General features: G+C 41.0%; 1 protein-coding gene across 10 annotated transcripts in view; it reads left to right on the top strand.

Annotated features, from left to right (window-relative positions):
• The window catches only part of TBC1D1 (TBC1 domain family member 1), a 318238-nt gene that overhangs the window by 247805 nt on the left and 51167 nt on the right, over positions 1–19266 (top strand). For 8 of the 10 annotated variants that reach the window (XM_069068580.1, XM_069068572.1, XM_069068589.1 and 5 more), the window contains 2 exons: positions 2380–2541; positions 9813–9974. In XM_069068580.1, coding sequence (XP_068924681.1) covers positions 2380–2541; positions 9813–9974 — 324 coding nt within the window. Of the gene's footprint in view, positions 1–2379; positions 2542–9812; positions 9975–11008; positions 11399–11521; positions 11544–19266 lie in introns of those variants that run through there. The other 2 variants (XM_069068610.1, XM_069068619.1) reach the window with 2 other exon arrangements.

Here is a 19266-nt window from a genome sequence, read left to right as displayed (position 1 = left end):
GAGAGAAACAGAGAGAGAGAGAGAGAGAGAGAGAGAGGGCATTCATTATTTTAGTGAAGCTAATGAAAGATAAGAATGACATTTAAAGCATGGCTTGAAATGTGAAAGTACATTTATGATTTCTATACCTCTGTCAGATTTGGGTAGGAGGGGAATATTTTAAGGACACATTCACACATGGATTTAGAGATTAATATCTATAAAGAGTACCAGTTTATCATCTCTCTAGAACATGTCTGTTTTGGCATGTACTAATCTCCAGAACCAGTATATTTTGATGATGGTAAATATATTCATGGATAACAATACAATGGTGCCTATTTTTATGAATAAGTTTTGGGGAACTTTAGCTTAGCAATTCATCCCTGAGTTTTGAGTCAGGATAAGGATGAATTTTATATATTCCTTTATCAGTTTTTTCAATATAGCATCGTAGGTTAAAGTTTGATTTTTGGTAACATCCTTAACAGTGTCCACCCAACCTCTCGTTAAAGACTTCCATCAATTGAAGACCTCCTGCCCACTCATTACAACCACCCTAATTTGGGCCCACGTCATCTCTCCCCTAAAAAATTACAGCAGCTTTCTAAACTGGTCTCCCTACATAGAGCTTCTCTAAGCCATATTCCACATAGCAATGCCAAATTGATATTCCTAAAACTTGGGGTCTATTAAGTCTTTCCTCTTCATGAAACTTCTGTGGTTTCCAAATGCCCCAGGGTAAACAAAAACATCCTGTCTTTGCCATTTAAAGCCCTTCATAACTAGGCTTGGCCTGTCCCACATGCCTCCCCCTCATTCTCTTTGTTCCAGTCAAGCTGGTCTATGTGACCAGCTATGTGATACTGATTACCCATCATTTCACAGAGGTCTCACAATGGGCTTTCAAAGATTGTGCCAACAGTGCCAGCTATGAAAGGTCCTACCAAACTTTGACTATGGACTTTGTCTGTTGGAGAAAAGCCAGTTCAGCTAAAATCAAAAAGGCTCATGATCAGGTTTGGTCACAGTGACTCTTGAAGATTGTCTAGTCAGATGCAAAGGTACTAGAGTCTCTACTAGTAGGGAGAGTACCCACACTGCCACATTCATTCTTCCTTGATTTATACTTCCACTAAATACATGAATCTTAGGGAGCATTAAAATAAGCATATTGTCCAAATCAAGATAGACCCTTGTATTCTGTGTGGGTTAAAGCATGGGAATTCGGTATGGAATTTGAAGTGCTGTATTTAAGAGTGACATGGACAAACTAAGGAAGACAAAGAAGAATTACTAGGTTTTTGAGGGTTCTGGGAACCACATTTTATGAAGAACAGTCATAAAAAATGAAAAATGAGAAAAATTTTGATTGAATAAATTTGCTATATTCAAATATTTGAAAAGCTGCCATATGAAATCATCAGCAGACCTTCCCTGTTAATTTTATGGGAGAAATAGGACTGGTGAGTGAAAGTTATGGGGAGGAAGATTTAAGTTCAGTAATAAAACAAAAAACTTTTTTAAAAGGCTTTTTTTATGATTAGAGTCGTCAAACAGTAGAGTGGGCTTCCTTACAAAATAGTTAGATTAAAAGTGTTCAAGCAACCATTTAAGTTATGAATACTTTAGATTGGAGTCTGTACCTCTAACATCACTTCCAACTTTTCAAATGCTAAGTAGAATGTCTTATTCAGTTAATTTTAAATTAAACAGATTAGTTCATTGAAACTCCAGTTTCTTGTTTAATCCAAAGGCCTGCTACCTTTTCAGAAATAGTTGTGAGCCAAGGATTTGAATCATTGAAACTTATTCTGTGTTGATACTAGGACCTATTTCATAGGTTAACCAGTAATGACTTATAAGTTATCTACCGTATGTGGTTCTCGAAGGGATGTGCAGTATGTTGTGAGTGTTGCCTGGACTGTCACAAAGTTTTGGATGCTATGTTATTACAGATAAAATTTATAAATAAGTTTGTTTAGTACAGATTTTACTTCCCCAAAATATATAGTATGATTTTACTATTATTCCTATAACTGCAAAACATACCAGACCTTGAACTCAGAAATCATTCAAGAAAAATTGCTGCTTTTATTGAAGCAAATCTTCATACCTAACTCTGCTGACTCCTCAGTAGTGTTGCCAATTTAAATGTTTAGTGTATGGGGATTCTTCTTGGAAAGAATACTGTGCCAAGAGTGAAAAAAGTTTGAAAACCACTGAGTTAACCTCAATCCAAAACTTACCATTCTTGGGCCACATTGTATAGCTCATCATGATTTCTGGTGCCTTTAACTTTCGTCACCTTAGGTCACGAGACATAATAGGTTTGCATTGTGGGTTATCTTATACAATAATAAATAGTTAAGCTTTAGTAATGTTTTTTCTGTTTTCTAGCTTCTGAAAATGATTTGCTAAATAAACGCTTGAAGCTTGATTATGAAGAAATCACTCCCTGTCTTAAGGATGTAACTTCAGTATGGGAAAAAATGTTAAGTACACCAGGAAGGTCAAAGATTAAGTTTGACATGGAAAAAATGCATTCTGCTGTTGGGCAAGGTAAGTTTTTTTCCTCCTTGTTATAAGATAAAATACACCCAAATCTAAACTATCTTTGGAGAAAGGACAGAATCTGGGATCACATTGTCTGAGGAATTTAAATTCCTGTACCCCCCATTTCCCTCAAGCCAAGTTTCGTGGACATTGCCATTCGAAGCCAAATGCATGCACATGGTTCATTCTTCCATGTGCTTCTGCTGGAAATCTCATGGTGTCCTTAATGTTGCCATCTCTCTGAATGGAAAAAGCTGCTCAGAATCTTGCCTTTTAGACTGGGTATCCTAAGGTGGCCATTTCCTGTTCTTGGTAGGAGATACTATACCCAGGACTATGTCTTCTCTGCTATCTGGTGCTCTCCTTAGCCAGGATAAGGCTGGAAGGAGAGGCTGAGCAGGGATATCAGCTCGCTTTTATGGACCACAAAGAGGGTCAGCTTCTCTGACAGGAGTCTGATGCCCCTGAGTCACAGTCAGACACATTCTGGCAACAGTCTTGGTCTTCTCAGCAAAGTGCCAGTGGGCACACCTGTCCTCTTATGGGTAGATATCCCTTATATGCCTTCAAACAAGGGTTCATGATTTTTATAATCTTAACAGTTTGATTGGTGAAGTCATCAAATTGGATAGCAATTTATCTGATCAACTCCTTCCCCACTTCCCCCCAGTGAAAATAGGACATTTTTTGGAGGGTGAGTATGAGTGTGGGTGGATCTAATTGACTCCCTTTAAAGCACCCAAATTCTGACGTTCTTCTAGTTTGATTGTCAATCTTGAAAATTAAAATTAATTTTAAATGAGTTTAAGTCTTATTTCAGGCTGCAGAGGGTGGTGGAAAGGGTGTATCCCTATTCTTGACAATTAGTGACCAATTGTGGATCCTATATGGGGCTCGCAGAAAGTGGACAAGCATCGGTTACTGCATCTAACCATTAGCTGAAAGGAAGAGCCCAATTCAGAGGTTGGACCCAGTGTGATAAATGTTGCAGGTATAATTTGATGGAAGGTAAAAAATTGCCTTTTTTGACTTGAAGAGTTAGAGAATCCTAGTGTTATTGTGGAGACTGTTTTCCCAGTAGCTTTAAGCTTGACGTGGTGACCAGTAGGAAAGCTATGCTCTCATCTCAATATCTTCATCACTTTTAAATCTCATTCCTTTTTTTGAATCTACTACAACATGCAGAGCCTGTGCCCCAGCTTCTTATAGGCAGGGTAGGCAAGTAGGTGAGAGTCCTCATAGAAAGGTTTATGACATGAAAAGGATTGTGGATATTTTCTTTGCTGACATCGTTTGGACAGACATTTGCTAAATGCCCACTAGGTTTAAAGTACTATGCTAGAATTGGAAGAAATAAAAGGATAGATTTGCCATTATTTCTTACTCTCACAGAACCTGCTCTTATCTCTTACTATATCCCGGGTGAGGCCCCTTTTACGATTGGTTTCATTCTATCTCTGGAGCCTTGGAATATGCCCGATTCTTCATCTGGATCCTCCCCACCTCTTCCTGCAAAAGCAGATACCCCCTTATAGCTTATGTTTGCTTAAAACTTTCTTTTTCCAGAAAAAATATTCTAGAATAGCCCCATCTTACTCTGGCCAATCAACTGATATTATGGTCAGCTAAATCTGATTGTATAAATGTCTCTCTTATTTGAGACCTGAATTATTTGGATTTTAAGTGAGTCCTGGCTCCCCCATTACAATGTAAACTCACCAAGGCTGGGGATGCTTTTGCAGCTTTCTTTATAACTCCCCTTCCACCTACTAGAATGTCCGCACAAAGGAAGCGTTTAGATGGTTGTTTGTTTGACTGACTTTCATTTGGAATTCATGGCCAGTGGAGCTGTGCTGCTTTGTAGCAACAGGGTACAGCCACCTTGTCCCTGAGGATTCCATACTTTCTCTTTGCCTTAAGAATTATTCTACTTTAGATAAAGTGTAAGGCAACCTAGAATGTCAGTCGGTTTTAAAAACAACATATGTCAAACACATCCTTCATCATATGTAAGTTAACACCTACTTGTGTGAAATTTTGTATATTTTTTATCTTAAAATGTAAATTTATCTCAGATTGTATATGCCTTCTATCAATGCATGCAGCCCTGTTATCTTCTAAAAAATAATAAGAATGATTTAAGTAGTAAAAGGGAAAATGGCATCTTTTAACCTGACAAAGTTCCCTTTCCTCCTTTTTAGACCTGTTCCAAAATAGCATCTCTGGAGGATGAGTGCCGCTGTCTTGGTGGAGAGCCACCCTTCTCCCTCTTACCCACTGTCCCACTGGCTTGTAGCAAAAGGGACAGAAAGGCTACTTTCTGTAGCTAAGGCTACGGCTACTTCAGCCACAGTTGTCCCAGCCCCGACTGGGGTGAGGGGGAAGGAAGGGAGTGCTTCCCGGTTAGACCCGGCTTGGGAGTTAAACTCTAATTTTGAGAAAGATGTTTTTTAACCATAAAAAATAAACTTACTCATATAATCCTGGATCTGCTGTACCCTCATTGACATAATCAGAATGGTTATATAGTAGTCTTTAAAATGTGGGGAGTGATTTTGTAATAAAAGAAAATATGGCATCTTTTACTTAAATATTTTTCCATTTCAAAAAAATGCCTAAGCCAGATTCCCCACTGCAACTCACTTTACATGTTTTTTTTTTTCACTACCCACATTTATTTCTGTCTGCAGTCTGAGGAATTTGTTATACACGTTAGAGGGAGCTATAGGATAATGCATAGAGAGCTGGCTTCAGAGCGAGGAAGACCCAGATTCAAATCCTACCTGTGTCACTTTAGGCATTTAACCTCCCTTCTCTAAGCTATTCTCTGAGATTGTAATTTACAGTGAAGGTGCTTATCTGCATTGGTAGAGGGAGTTTGCTCATCTGAGAAAGCCCTATATCAATGAAATTTCAAGTCTTAAGTGTATTATGTCATGGCTTTATATGAAATATATCACCTAGCCAGAAAAATTAGGTGTGGAGAAGGGAGTAAGCAGAAGATTTGTCAAATTCCTAGAACTCTTTGTCTCCTTGTAGCACCTTCCTCCCAGGGTTGTTGGGAGGATCAAATGAGTTAATATTTGTAAAGCACTTGAGCAGTACCTGGCATATAGTAGCAACCTAAGAAATGCTGGTTTCCTTTTGTCCTTCCTTCCTTCCTTCCTTCCCTCTCTCCCTCTCTCCCTCCTTCCTTCCTTCCTTCCTTCCTTCCTTCCTTCCTTCCTTCCTTCCCTCTCTCCCTCCCTTCCTTCCTTCCTCCCTTCCTTTCTTTTTTTCCTTTCTTTCCTCTCTCTCTGCCTCTTGGTTTCCCTCTGTTTGTAAAAATCCCATGTTTTTCTCCTTAAAGAGAGTGGTTCCTTGTGTGATTATTTCTATTTTATCATATCGTCTATCTGTCTATAGGAGGCTCAGTGGATAGAGCACTGGGTCCAGAGTCAGGAAGACCTGAATTCAAATGTGACCTCACACACTTATTAGCTATGTGACCCTCGGCAAGTCACTTAACCTCTTTTGGCCTTACCTGGAGAATGAAATGCCAAACCACTCCTGTGTCTTTGCCAAGAAAACCCCATGGACAGTATGGTCCACAGGGTCATGAAGAGTGAGCAAAAAAACTGTTGATCTCTTGTTTGTATATAGTTATTTACACGTTGTCTCCTCCATTTGATTGTAAATTCCCCGAGGACAGGGACTGTTTTTGTCTTTCTTTGTGTCCCCTGGGCTTAGAAAATTGTAGGTTCAGGGGCACCCAGGTGGCTCAGTGAGTAAGAGCACTGGCCCCAGTGTCGAGATGACCTGGGGATCAAATCCATGCTCAGATAGTTAGCACCACACCCAGAACTAACTGGCCTTGTAACCTTGAGCAAGTTACTTAACCCCGATTACTTATAAAAAAAAAAAAAAAAAGAAAATTATAGGTCCTTAATAAATGCTTGTTGACTTGAAAAAAGGAAATAGGAATGTGGGGCATATGGATTTTAATTTAAACAAATAAATTACTTTAAGTGAATGTCAACTCCTTGAGGGCAGGAACTGTTGGGGTTTTTTTTGTTTTTTCTATTTTTGTCTTACCGTGTTTCCCCGATAATAAGACACTGTCTTATTAAATTTTTTTGAAAGAAAAACACCAGAGGGCTTATTTTCAGGGGAGGGCTTATGTTGTCCTGCCTCAGCTCTCCTCCGTGGCACTGCTTTCAATGGCACCAACAAGCAAATCACTGGGGAAGAACAGGATGATGTGCTCACAGCTGCAGCTCTGATTGGATGCAGCTCGGAGCGCAGCGTGCATTTCACAGGGGGGAGGGGGGGAATGGTGCATACAGAGGGTACCGTAATGTAGCGTGTAGCGCAGGGGATCACCTTCACTACAGTAGCAATCTCAATAGGGCTTATTTTCGGGGGAGGGCTTAGTTTAGAGGAATCTTACACAGTAAGGGGAGGGCTTATTTTCGGGATAGGTCTTATTATAGGGGAAACACGGGGTAGTATTCCTTGTGCCTCCCATGGTGTCTTCCTTGATGAAGGCCTGTTAAATTTTAGCATTTTGGAAGAAGCTTTTTCGAAATGATATTCTAAGTTTGGGTGGTTGGATAGGGACCTGGTACCTACCACATTTCATAAAGTAAATTGTATCTTGTGAGGATGAAAGAACAGTTTGTTCCAACTTGAGTATTTCCAAATTGTAGGTAATGACCGGTGAATTAGTTGCTTTTTCTCCCTCCCTTAGAACCTTCTCCCTCTGTGACAGCAAATAGAAAAGGAAGAAACTCTAGCTTTAACAGGCAGTAAAACTTGGCAAACTGACTACATTTCCAGGTAGGAAAAAGGGAATTACTTCCATCACAGAGAAGGGAGAGAAGGAAAAAGAGAATTATTGTCCTCATGTTTGCTAGTGTCATTATCACAACTCCATGCCTCTCTGTGTTCTTGGTATTATCTTAGAGCATCTACCCTGGCCTTTCTCCAGAGACACAGAAGGGGACCCCAGCCCTACATTGATGGGGAAAGTGGGGGGTGGGGCAATCCCTCTGTACAACATTGCCCAAGCCCTCATTATTATTACAGACAAGTTATGGTAAAACTAGAATTTGGTCTCAAGTAGAATTTTCCCTTTGTTATTCAGTAATTATATGGGGGTACTTGGGTCTGTTTTTGTTAGGCATAATGCTCAGTTCCAAGAATCTTCATTTTGTTTTCAGCAGAGGAGAGTATAGTGTATGTCAGAAGCCTACCACAAAGTTTGGTGCATAAATCTTCCTTTTAACCTTTAAAAAATATTCCCCTGACTTAGGGCCAATTTACATTTGTGGAATTGCATTTGATGGAGGTCATACCTTAAGTTTTCTACAGTGAAACAATAGGTTTAAAGGAATTTTGCTTGAATATCATCTTGTATTTCTTCGCTATTTTTATTACTCAGATTAGTCATTTTTAAAGACATTATAATGATAGAGAGCCTGTACAATACAGTCTTTCTTTGTTATTTTTATACCTCCTTTGAACACTCAATCCTCATCATGGAATACCTAAAGATTTTCATCTGCCCTTCTCCCTGCCCAGCTTGTCTTCGAGGCTCCCCCTATTTCCAATCCATCCTTGACATCACTTCCAGATTGATCTTCCTGAAGCATAGCTGCGATCAGAAACTTTCCATAGTCACCCCTTTGCCTACTGAATAATCCAGATTTTTTTTTTTAAGTGTGGCATTTGATGTACTCTATTATAGGGTTTCATCCTAACTTTTTAGAATGATCTGTCCCAGCCACCAATTCCATCTGTTCTACTGACCTGCTTGCTATTTGTGAATGGCCTTTGGTCTTCCTTACTTCCGTCTTTCTGTACAGGAATTCCCTTTTCAAGGAGAGCCATCCTTTCTCTCTGCTTGCCCATCTCTCCATCACTTGGTGCCAAGGTATATTTCTTCTTCAAAGCTTTCCCTGTTCACTCCTACCTAGAAATGAACTCCTCCTCCTCCCTGGGGATCTTCTAGTATCTTGTTCTGCCTTTATTGCACGTACCATGGACTTCCCTGAGTGGTGGTGAAGCGAGCAGTAGTTGAAGCGACCCAGGACTCAGAGGCAGCAAACTTCTGGTATTTGAGATGAGGACTTCTGAGCTTGGGGCCAGTGTGCACCCTTCCAGGGCTTGGTGTTCCCTGAGGATTGGAGTTAGGGCGTCTTGTGCTCCTGCAGTGCTCCAGGCTCTGCGTTAGGCGCCAGGCTCTGACTTGGTGTATTTGGAAGTGGCTGTCATCATCTGCTATAGACACTCTTGCCTGGGCGAGTGATGTAATTGCTATGGGCCTCAGTTTTCTCATCTGTGAAGTAGGGAGACAATTGAACTACTTACCCCGTATTGTCATAGGGCAAAGTACTTTTGTAAACTGAAATTAATGGGAGAACCTGTGGTTGATTGGATGGGGATGAGGAGCAATAACCATCGGATTTGCTGTCAGTCAACAAGCGTTTATGAAGTTTATGTTTTGTACCAGGCACCGTGCTGGGCACTGTGTGAAAAATGAAACAATCCTGGACTTCAAGGAGGCTACATTCTGTTGGGCAGGCGGAGTCCTGGAATACACAGCATGAACAAATATTTAGACAAAACGGATGCAGGGTCAAGGGCAGGGATGCTAGCAGCTGTGAGGATCAGAAAAGGCTTTGTGGGAAAAGTCCTTGAGCTGAATTTGGAAGAAATCTGGCCTCTAACAGGGGCAGTTGAAGTGGGAGTACACTCCAGGCATAGGGGCAGCCAGAGCAAAGGGACCAACATGGGGAATGGAATCGGGGCAGGGAAGGTGCTCTCAGTGCCCAGCACTTGATAAAAGTTTGAGCTTGCCTTCATATTTAGTTATTCATGAACGTCTAGTTCCTCCTACACTCCCCCATCCCTGCTGTAAAGTACTTGATGGCCAGCACTCTGTGGTCTTCATTGTTGTGTCCCTCAAAGTGCCCGATGGAAAGAAGGCATTTTTATTTCGGAGAATAACACCAACCGCATTTTGGTTCCTTTTCCTTTATTGATGCCTGCTGTTGTGATTACTCATTAAATAGCGTGTTGGATCCCATGGCATGTTGCTGTTAAGTCTCTTCAGTTGTGCACAGCTTTTCTCGATCCCATCTGAGGCAGGATCTGAACTCAGGGCCTCCTGATTCCAGGCCTGGTAGCCTATATGCCACACCATCTAGCCACCCCCATTGTGTATTATATGACAGGTATTCTTAAGATGTTATATTTTGTGATGTCTCTGTTATCTGCCTTATTTTTTTTTAAAGGAGTGCCTCGTCATCACCGTGGTGAAATATGGAAATTCTTAGCAGAGCAATACCACCTAAAACACCAATTTCCAAGTGGTAAACAGCAGCCAAAGGATATTCCATATAAAGAACTCTTAAAACAGCTAACCTCCCACCAGCATTCAATTCTTATTGATCTAGGTAAGTCCACAACATTCATTTGAAATGAAAATTGAAGTTTCTTTCCTTTGGAACTTTGGGCTTTTTAGTGATATTACTTTATGTTTCACAATAAAAACTTACTGCAGTAGGTTTTAATTAAAATGGTACTGGGAAGTAATAACTTAGTCTTGTTCAGGTATTTAAAATGTCCAGATTTCAAATGGACAATTGGTTGCTTCTTTGCATGTAAGTTTCAATGTGCTACAAATTTGAGATATTTGCGAAGAGATTAGCTTTCTTGTGAACACCCTTATTGAATGAATTTATGTATCTTAATTCAGATAATTTTTTCATATTTCAAAATTTGAAACATTAGAATCTCACCTCCACCCTTCTAAAAAAAAAGCTAAAATATGCTTATGCTAATGTGAAACTCATGAAGAATACGTTAAGTATGTATAGTTCAGTGACTTTGGGGATACAAGTTTTAAATTATTAAGCATTCTTTCTTTAGGTGACTTGTTTTGTTGAAATGGCATTTATTGGTATACAAAAATGACCATGCCCAGAATTCCTTTACCACTGCTTCTTGAATAAGTTTTCTTGATGTTGTTGTGTAAGTGAAAGTGTGTCTTTCTTGGTATTGGTTGAAATGTGATGATCTTAAAATAATGAACAGTAAGTATAATTGAGGCAAGATACTTTGAAGAAATAACATATTCTAGCTCTTTTTTGGACATAGATTTATCTTCATTCTCATTTTTTAAATATGTCTTTTAACTGTTCCCTTTTTACTTAAAAAAATGATGTTTCACTTGAATAAAAATGTGTAGTTAGACTAATGAAAAGGAGTCTCTGAAATTGGAGCTTTCAGGGATGTATAAGTAGCAGTAGTATGAAAGGCCAGACAGTTGAAAAAGGAAAATATATGATGGATTATATACTAAATCAGCCTGCTGGCAGATACTTGTCCACTTGCCAAATTATGTCAAGGGAGTAAAATTCTCGTATAGGTCACTACAAGTTTATAGAAGAGCTCATAAAGCTCTGCATTATTCATGCCCTGCTGGAAGCCTATTACAGCTCTCTAGATTAAAATGATCACCGTTTAAATGTTTGATAGCTGTTGGATGCATACAGTGTTCAGAACGAGAGGAGGGGTGGTTTCAGTGTCCTCTGCCCTTGTCAGACCTCCAGTGGAACACCCGAATGCCCCCTTGTAGAGAAGCGAGTTGTGAGGGCAAGTAGAGTGACAAGAGGACTGGAAGACACCCCCACAGAGGCTCCCTGGGAGGAATGGAAAGGAGCTAAGGAAGCCCCAGCGGGAGGGAAGACTTGACAGCAACTGTCTTCGGATACTTGAGGCCTGTCGCGTGGAGGAGGATAAATTCATTCTTTTTGGACATAACTAGGAGCAAAATATGGAAATGGCAGAAGAGCAGATCTCAACTCAAAGCTGGGAGGTAAAATGGGCTGCCTGGGGAGAATCTAAGCTCCTTGAGTGCAGGACTGATGCCCTACACAGGATGGAGGAGGAGGAGGAATCAGTGGAGGAAGAGGAGGAGTATTAGTAGACCTCATTTCTGATCCTCACAACTGCCCTGGGAGGTAGGCCCTATTATTGTCCCCATTTTCTAGATGAGGAAGCAGTCAGACAAAGGTAAAGTGACTTGCTCGGTCTTCCTGCTTCCAGATCTGTTGCTGGATCCACTGGGATGCTTAGCTGCTTAACACACAGTCAGTATGCATTTGAAAGTGCTTCCTTTTGACAAGCATGGTTAGGTGCTTGGGACACAAGATAAAAAGAAATCCCTGCCTTCAAGGACCTTAAATTCTTTTGGGGAAGACTATGTGCGTATGTATTTATACAGACTGGGCAAAGTAGATAAAAAGTTGTTTTTTGGAGGGATGGCACCGGCAATCAGAGGATGAGGAAAAACTTTATGTAGAAGATGATGCTTGAATTAATAAGTCTTGAAGGAAACAAAGGATTAACAAATGCTTGTTGAATTGAATTAGCAAAACTCCCATATCAGTTGCCGCCTTTTCCATGGGATGTCCAGTAGTCACTCCATACTACCAGGTGGTCCTTGAAATAGCCTTGGCTATTGGAATAATGTCCAGAGAAAAAGCAGCCACCCAAAGCACCTATTCTTAGTAACTGTTGCAAGCCCTTTGGTGGTGGGTGGTGGTAGATGGTCTCCACCATAGGCAGGCCTACGTTTAAATGCCAGTCTCCTATCAGCATCTAGTGACTAGGGACAATTCCTAAGTGATAGTAAACCCCAGGAGTTTCCAAACTGCTCCCCCCCCATATGTAAAAGCAGAACTTGGAATCTGACTCAATCATATCGTTATGAGGCACTAATTTTGTTCCCAGAATTTTCATTTTGAAATTTTTGATATGAGTGGAGCACTGGCATTGGTGGATGGTGGTTCTGCTCGATGGCAGCCCAAAGCAAATGATGCGAAGTTGACATCAGCGTGGCCCACTAACCGTTAGGAAAAAGGAAGATTCCGTGAATTGGCAATAACTTGTGTTTGTTAGTGTGATGAGCAACAGGGCACATGACATCATGTCCCTCTCATGTGAAATGAAGCAAGAGCTCTATTGAGAATAAGAGACTGAAAAGGAGTGAGTACAGCAAGTTTCTACATTTTTTAAGATAAATAGGAAAGAGAGAGGGAATGTATTTCCCTTTAATTCAGATATTTTATTTCAATATTTCATTTCAATATACCTCCTTTTTTCCATAGTTATTCTTGGGTCTTACACATATTTAATTACTTTCCCTTGAAGGGGAGGAGGAGGAGGAGAAAAAAAAACTGCAGTGAGTTGACTAAATAGTGACAGAGTTTATCAGTTCTCATAACTGTGTGTATCCCATCTGGGAAGTGTTTGTTTTCCAGTTATTAGAAGCCACTGAGAGTCGCAGCTGTGACTGACAGCAGCCTTTCCTCCAGTTGGCATGTGATCTGGGCAGGCCTGCGATTCAGCCTGTTTTGTTTCATAACCCCCTTTGCTCTATTGTTTGCTAAGTCCCTTGACCTACTCCTGAAAGTCCCTGTTCCAGCCATCGGTCTCTGATAGCTGGAGCTTCCTTCCCAGACACCTGGCTTTTCCCCACTCCTCCCCAGTCAAGTCTTGCAGTCTCTCCCAAATCCCCTGGTTCTGACCTTCCTTTAAGGATGCTCCCTAATGCCTTTTGAGACTATCTAAAAGCATCTTTCAGTTTTCACGAATAAGGTTCCTCCATTTATCTCTGCAGGCTTCATCCCTATCTCTTCTATATGTGCCATACTTTGCCTCCCCCATTTAAACTAAGCTTGCTCAGCATATTTCTCCCAGAGCACATTATTGTGAAGATGATGTCCTACCTGTTCTTAAACCTTCTCACCCAGGTGGGGGTTCATTTACCAAAACCTTCTCTAAACCGAGCCTTCCCCCCCAAAAAAATCTTTCTCCTCCCAACAATATTGTTGATTTTCTATAACACTGTTACACATCCCCCAAACCAGTCATTTAATCTGGTTTCCTAAGAGATCTCCTCTAGGTGTCATTTTGAGAAAATTTCCCATCAGTGAAGAGCTAAAGCAGAAAGAAGCATTCCACAGAACTGGAATTGGTGCTCTTGCGTCCCCCTCCCTGCCAGAGCCTCAGAAAACTCGTCAGGAGATAAACTGCACAGCCACCAGTGACTCAGAGTCCTGTGAAACCCATTCTTGGTCGATGAAGTTAATCTATTTTGTGTGTTCAGGCTTTTTATTTCTCCCTTTGGGGTAGCTGGCTTTGCTTTCTGAAATTGGCCTTCATGATAAATGGTTTTTGCAAAAAAAAAAAAAAATTTCTTGCTTAAACCTAGATAAACTGTAATACCATTTGGTCAACATTCAGTAGTGTTTTTGATGGTGTTTTATCCTAGTAATTGTGGAGGGGGGTGGTAAGGGTTCTTAGCCCTGTTTACTCCCCACTGCCATAGCCCTCCTCAAAATGTAGTCATCTGGAATGATTTCTGACCAGAAACAGTTCCCTCCCCGCTCTGACCACGCCTAACTGGGAGGGATGCTCTCTGTTTTAACAGATGGCCACCTGGCCAACCATCTACCCTATAGCTTCAGGCCTGGGCTGGAGAAGGTTCTGAGCAGCTGGCTGAGCTCCCTATTCTCCCCTCAGCCCAAACCTCCAGCTCTGATGGCTTTGCTGTACAACCATCCCCATAATCACCTGGCAGCTCACAAACCCATTTTTACTGCAATATCCATTTTGCAACTGCAGCCTCCACCTTGGCTAGGCAGGGATAGTCTTTCCCTTGTGAAGGACCCAGCCAGCTGGCTGAAGACCTCAACCCCAATCCAAGCCTCGCAATGCTACCCATGCCATTAGAATGGACTGAGGTCCCCTTATCCTTGCTGGTTTTACGCTTCATCTCCTTACTCCTCCACCTCTTAATTTCTGTACTCCGGGTTCAAATTACACATAGTTTTTCTGACTTTTCTTGACTCCTTAGCCTAGACTCACCAGTTACTTGCTACATCAGCATCAGTCTCACTGGCAGTTCCTATGGGAAATGGGCATCACAGCAGTAGAGAAGAGATGACCAGTAGTCCTGCAGCTCCAGAATGGTCTCCCCAAGTTCAGAAGCAGCACCCCAAGAAGATTTGAAGGCCCTCTCCTCTTCATCTGAGCCCCATTTTAAATGCTTCCTTCATTTTATGATTTTATAGTCAGTGTGTTTTCCAGTATTTTTTTTTGTACTACTTTTTAAAAAGTCCTCAGTATCTTTTTGAAATTGGTTCCAAGCAGCTATTTTCATTTTACAAACTGAGAGAATGGAGGCATTGGCTAAATGTGCTACCCGGGGTCCTAGAGACAAGTCAGTGATTGAGTTGGGAGTAGGACCAAAATAGGGAAACTTCAGCTGATCATTTGAGCACCGTGTCCATTGTGCCACATTCGTTTTAATCCTAATGGGGAAATAGTGTTAACACTCTGTAAGCATGGCTGAGAAAATATTCCTGAAAGGAAAGAGTATCTCTTTAGTTTAAAGGCATATTTTGGATGAAGGATCCACTGTGGTGGATGTCAATGGACTATTGATTTGTGCTTCCCACTTGAAACGTAATATATTCTGACCAAGTACATAAAACCTGCCCAGGGTTTGGCAGCAAAGGGATTCCAGTCCAGCTTTGAAAGAAAAGAGAGTTTTCTTATCTCCTCTTGGGTGACAAAACAGAAGGAAGGCCCCACCTGGCCATAGATGAGTATTTGAGCTATTCCCAAAGGAAGGAATCTGCTGGGAGCTGTTAAATTGACTGAAATATAAAAGAGCAGAAATTGTTTTCTTCACTCCTTTCCTGGTTGGTGGTTTGCCGCATTTGGCCCCAACACAAAGAGCCAAGTGTTGTGAACTTGGAGTAACAGAAGGAGCTATTTTTAATAATCCAAGAAAACAGCTTTGTTTTGTATTTCATCTTGTTGTTGAAAACCTAGGGTTCTGGGGTGAGACCAGATGAGGAATCAAACTTTCTTAAAGGCAAAAAGACAGAAAGGGATTAATACCTAGGCTTTGTCAGGCGATGGTTTGCTTTTTAATAAGGCTATTTGTCCATTTTGGGATTCGGCCATTTTAGAGATCAGTTGTGCTCTCAACTGAGAGAATTGTTGTAAATGTGTGCCATTGTCTTTCCTGTGGTTGAGACCATATCATCAAAAATAATGATCATTTGGCAGCCTCATCATGACAATTCAAATGATAATTTGTTATAGTCTCACAAGGGAATGAATCTTAGATTTTTTTAAAGACTGAAAATAATAATAATAATAATAGGTAGCATTAATATGGCACTTTAAAGGTTTGCAAAGCACTTTATATACCTCCCCTTGTTTCATTCTCACAATACCTCAGAGGTGGGTGCTATTATTATCCCCATTTTATAGATGAGGAGACTGAGGCAGACAGGTGAAGTGCCTTGTTGAGGATTGATTGCACAGTTAGTAAACATCTAAGGCAAGTGTTGAACTCAGGTCTCCCTGATCTCAAAGTCAGCTCTCTGTCCACTACACCACAGTATTAGGAAATATTCCCATATGCATTTTCATTTTTTAATTTACTCTATTGGCCTTTTTTTATACTTCAAAATTCAGCAGCTCTACGGTTACTTGAATGGGGGTGTTTACACTCTCCCTCAGTGATGCTTGAAACCCATCCATGACCTCTCATCCTGCACTCTTCTGATTTATATTCTTTCATAGATTCTTTGTGGAAGATGCAAAGTTCCATTGGCCTTTCCTCCAGGCCACTGTTCTTAACCTTTTTTGTGTCATCGACCCCTTTGGCAGTCTGGTGAAGCTTTTAGGCCCTTTCTCAGAATCATTTTATATTGGTTACATTCATAATTGAAGATGCTAAGTTTCAATTTGAGGTTAGTGAAAATAAAGATGTAATTTTTTTCCTGTCCAGGTTTGTGGATTCTTGGGGGTTCATGGTCCCCAAGGGTAAGAACCTCATCTTTATAGACTTTTCTATACTTCATAGGCCTTTGTGGAATATTCTGGCCATCTATCCATTTTCCCTTACCCTGCCCATGAGGTCAGCCCACTTACTTTCCTGACCCTACATTTCCTTGGTGATAACCTTTAACGATACTTGTTGAATGGAAGGTACCACTGGAAATATACTGCAGCGTACTTGTACTCCCCATATGATGGGGTATAAGGAAGAGTCAAGGATGTCTCTGAGGTCAAGAACCTGGGTGACTGGCAAGATAGTGGCGTCCTCTCCAGAAATGGGGAAGTTGGAAGGGAGGGGCAGGTTTGGGCAGTACCAGAGAAGGGGGAAGATGACGAGTTCAGATTGGGGCATGCTGAGTTAGAGTACTGATAGAATGTCCAGTTGGAGATACCTAGTCAGTATAGGGGGATATGGGGCCTAGTGTTTAGGGGAGAGATGGCTATCTGAATAAAAGGTGCTCGTTAAATTCAAGAGAGCAAATGAAATCACCAAGTGTAAGAATAGAGAGTAAAAAGAGAAGTCAGAGGAGAGAACCTTAGGAGCCGCTTAGGAAGTGAGGGATGGGTGATGAATGGTAGAGCTTGTGATTAAATGAGTAAAGGATTACTTAAACATTAAGTAACCATGAGGTGTTAGAGAAGGGGCAGATTTGTCACTCAATCGAAAGTTCTGGGGTATTTTCATTTATTTTTTATTTTTAAGTAGAGGATGAAGCTTTAACTGTATAGATGCAGTAAGACATTAAACAGGCCAATTCTCTTCTGGACCTCAGTCTTCTCTCCTGTAAAAGGGGTGAAATCTTCCCACGGTTTATTAGTAAACTTGCCTAAGAAGACTGTCTTTTGATACCCTCTTTTTTCTTCTCATTTCTTTGTGCACAATGATGTATAAGCAGCAGCCTTTTCTTCATGCAGCCCCAGGACCACACTGAGTAATTGAGGAACATCATGGAATCAGAGACTTTTGAAACTAGAAAGTAACCGTAGAGATTTTTTAAGCATGACCCTCTCTATTTTTTCCAGATGAAAAAGAGACGCAGAAAGCTGAAGTCATTTGCCCAGGGTCACATAGCTAGTTAGTATACCTTAGGAGGGGTGCATGAATAGGCTAGTAGACTTGTTGTACCTATCCCCTAGAGACAGATTCTTTTTTTTTTTAATGGAGAAATTACTGTTTATTTTTTTTCTTTTTAGAAGGGGGAAGGCAGGGCATTTGGGGTTAAGTGACTTCCCCAAGGTCACATAGCTAGTTAAGTATCAAGTGTCTGAGGTTGGATTTGAATTCAGGTTCTCCTGACTCCAGGGCCAGTGCTCTATTCACTGTGCCACCTAACTGCCTCAAGATAAGAGATTCTTAACCTGGGGTTCACAAACTTAAAAAAAAGGTTGATGATTGTATTTTATTTTTTTTTAAGCAATTGGGGTTAAGTAACTTGCTCAAGGTTACATGACCAGTTATTTTGTGTGGGTGTTAAGGTATCTGAGGCAGGAACCAATCCTGGGTCTCCCAACTCAGGGGCCGGTGCTCTTACTCACTGCGCCACCTGGCCGCCCCAATGATTGTATTTTAGTATAATTGGTTTCCTCTGTAATCCTATGTATTTTATGCTGAGCAGGAGTCCATGATACCAAAAAAAGGATAAAGAACCCCTCTCCCAAATACTTAGGAGCCCAAGGTCTTTTTTGTCAGTAGGACAGAGGAAAGGCACAGACAAGATAATTTGGTCCTCTACTAGGAAGCCAGTGTAGTGTGGTGCAGTGGACCAGCTTTAGAGTCTGGGGGCCTGGGTTCAACTCCTACCTTTGTTACTTATCCCATGTGGTCATGAGAATATCCCTTAAACTATCTGGCCTCTCAAATGAGGGCAGCTAAATGAATCAGTGGGTAGAGTACCACATCCAGAATAAGGAAGACCTGAGTTCAGATGTGACCTTGGACACTCTTAGTGTCCAGTTAGAGATACTAGTCGGTATAGGGGGATATGGGGCACTATATAAATGCTAGTTACTACTGCTACTACTACTAGATGGTCTCTAAAGTCCCTTTCAACTCTAAATCCATGACGTTGTGGATATATTTCTGTCTAAACAAACCCCATCTTACTGTGAACATTAGTACATAAGATTATCCTGGCACAAGAGGAATTTGTCATCCAAGTATCATAGATTCAGAAATAGGAGTGTTAGGGGTCATCTAGTTCTTGGGTCCCCTTTGTAAGGGGCAGGTGTATTTTAAAGGTATTCTGGGTTGTGCAGTCTTGTAAATTGCACACATTTCAAGGGGTAAAATACTTCTCATTTCAGCAGTAGCAAAAACAGTCGGAGCAGAGTGAATGAGTATGGGGGTGGGGGGAGCAGTTAAGAAGGAATATGTGTTGGGCCTATTCCAAGATTGAGGCAGAAGCATGCTATAAATATTTTTAAAGGAGGGAGGCTTTGGAGACTCCAGAGTTAGTGCGAGGCTTGCCTCAGAAATGGGAAATGAGAAGGAACTGCTTTCTCAATCAACCTCCAGATGATAGCAACCTTCCCCAGCATAACTTAGATTTGGGGGAGGGAGGCTCAAAGCCACTCAAAAACCCACTTGGGTCTCAGGCTTCTTGCAGTACGTCTCAATAATCTCCCTGCCTGTCTTTCCAACTGTTTCTCCATTCTGACAAACTCTTACTCCTCTGCACAGGGCAGAAAAATCACCACATCTCTTTTTAAAAAGAATAGCATTGGGGTTTTCTGTATGTAATAATAATTATCATACCAAGTTTCATTTCCAGACTACTTTGCAACCAATTCAGAGTATTACTTAGTCATCTCACCCAGCCT

The sequence above is a fragment of the Petaurus breviceps genome, unplaced genomic scaffold, assembly GCF_028583685.1.
Source record: "Petaurus breviceps papuanus isolate PSGF00001 unplaced genomic scaffold, PetGlider_PUasm1.0 140, whole genome shotgun sequence".
Lineage (NCBI taxonomy): Eukaryota > Metazoa > Chordata > Mammalia > Diprotodontia > Petauridae > Petaurus > Petaurus breviceps.
Note: the sequence above shows the minus strand (reverse complement) of the source record. Positions and strands in the feature narration are given on the sequence as shown.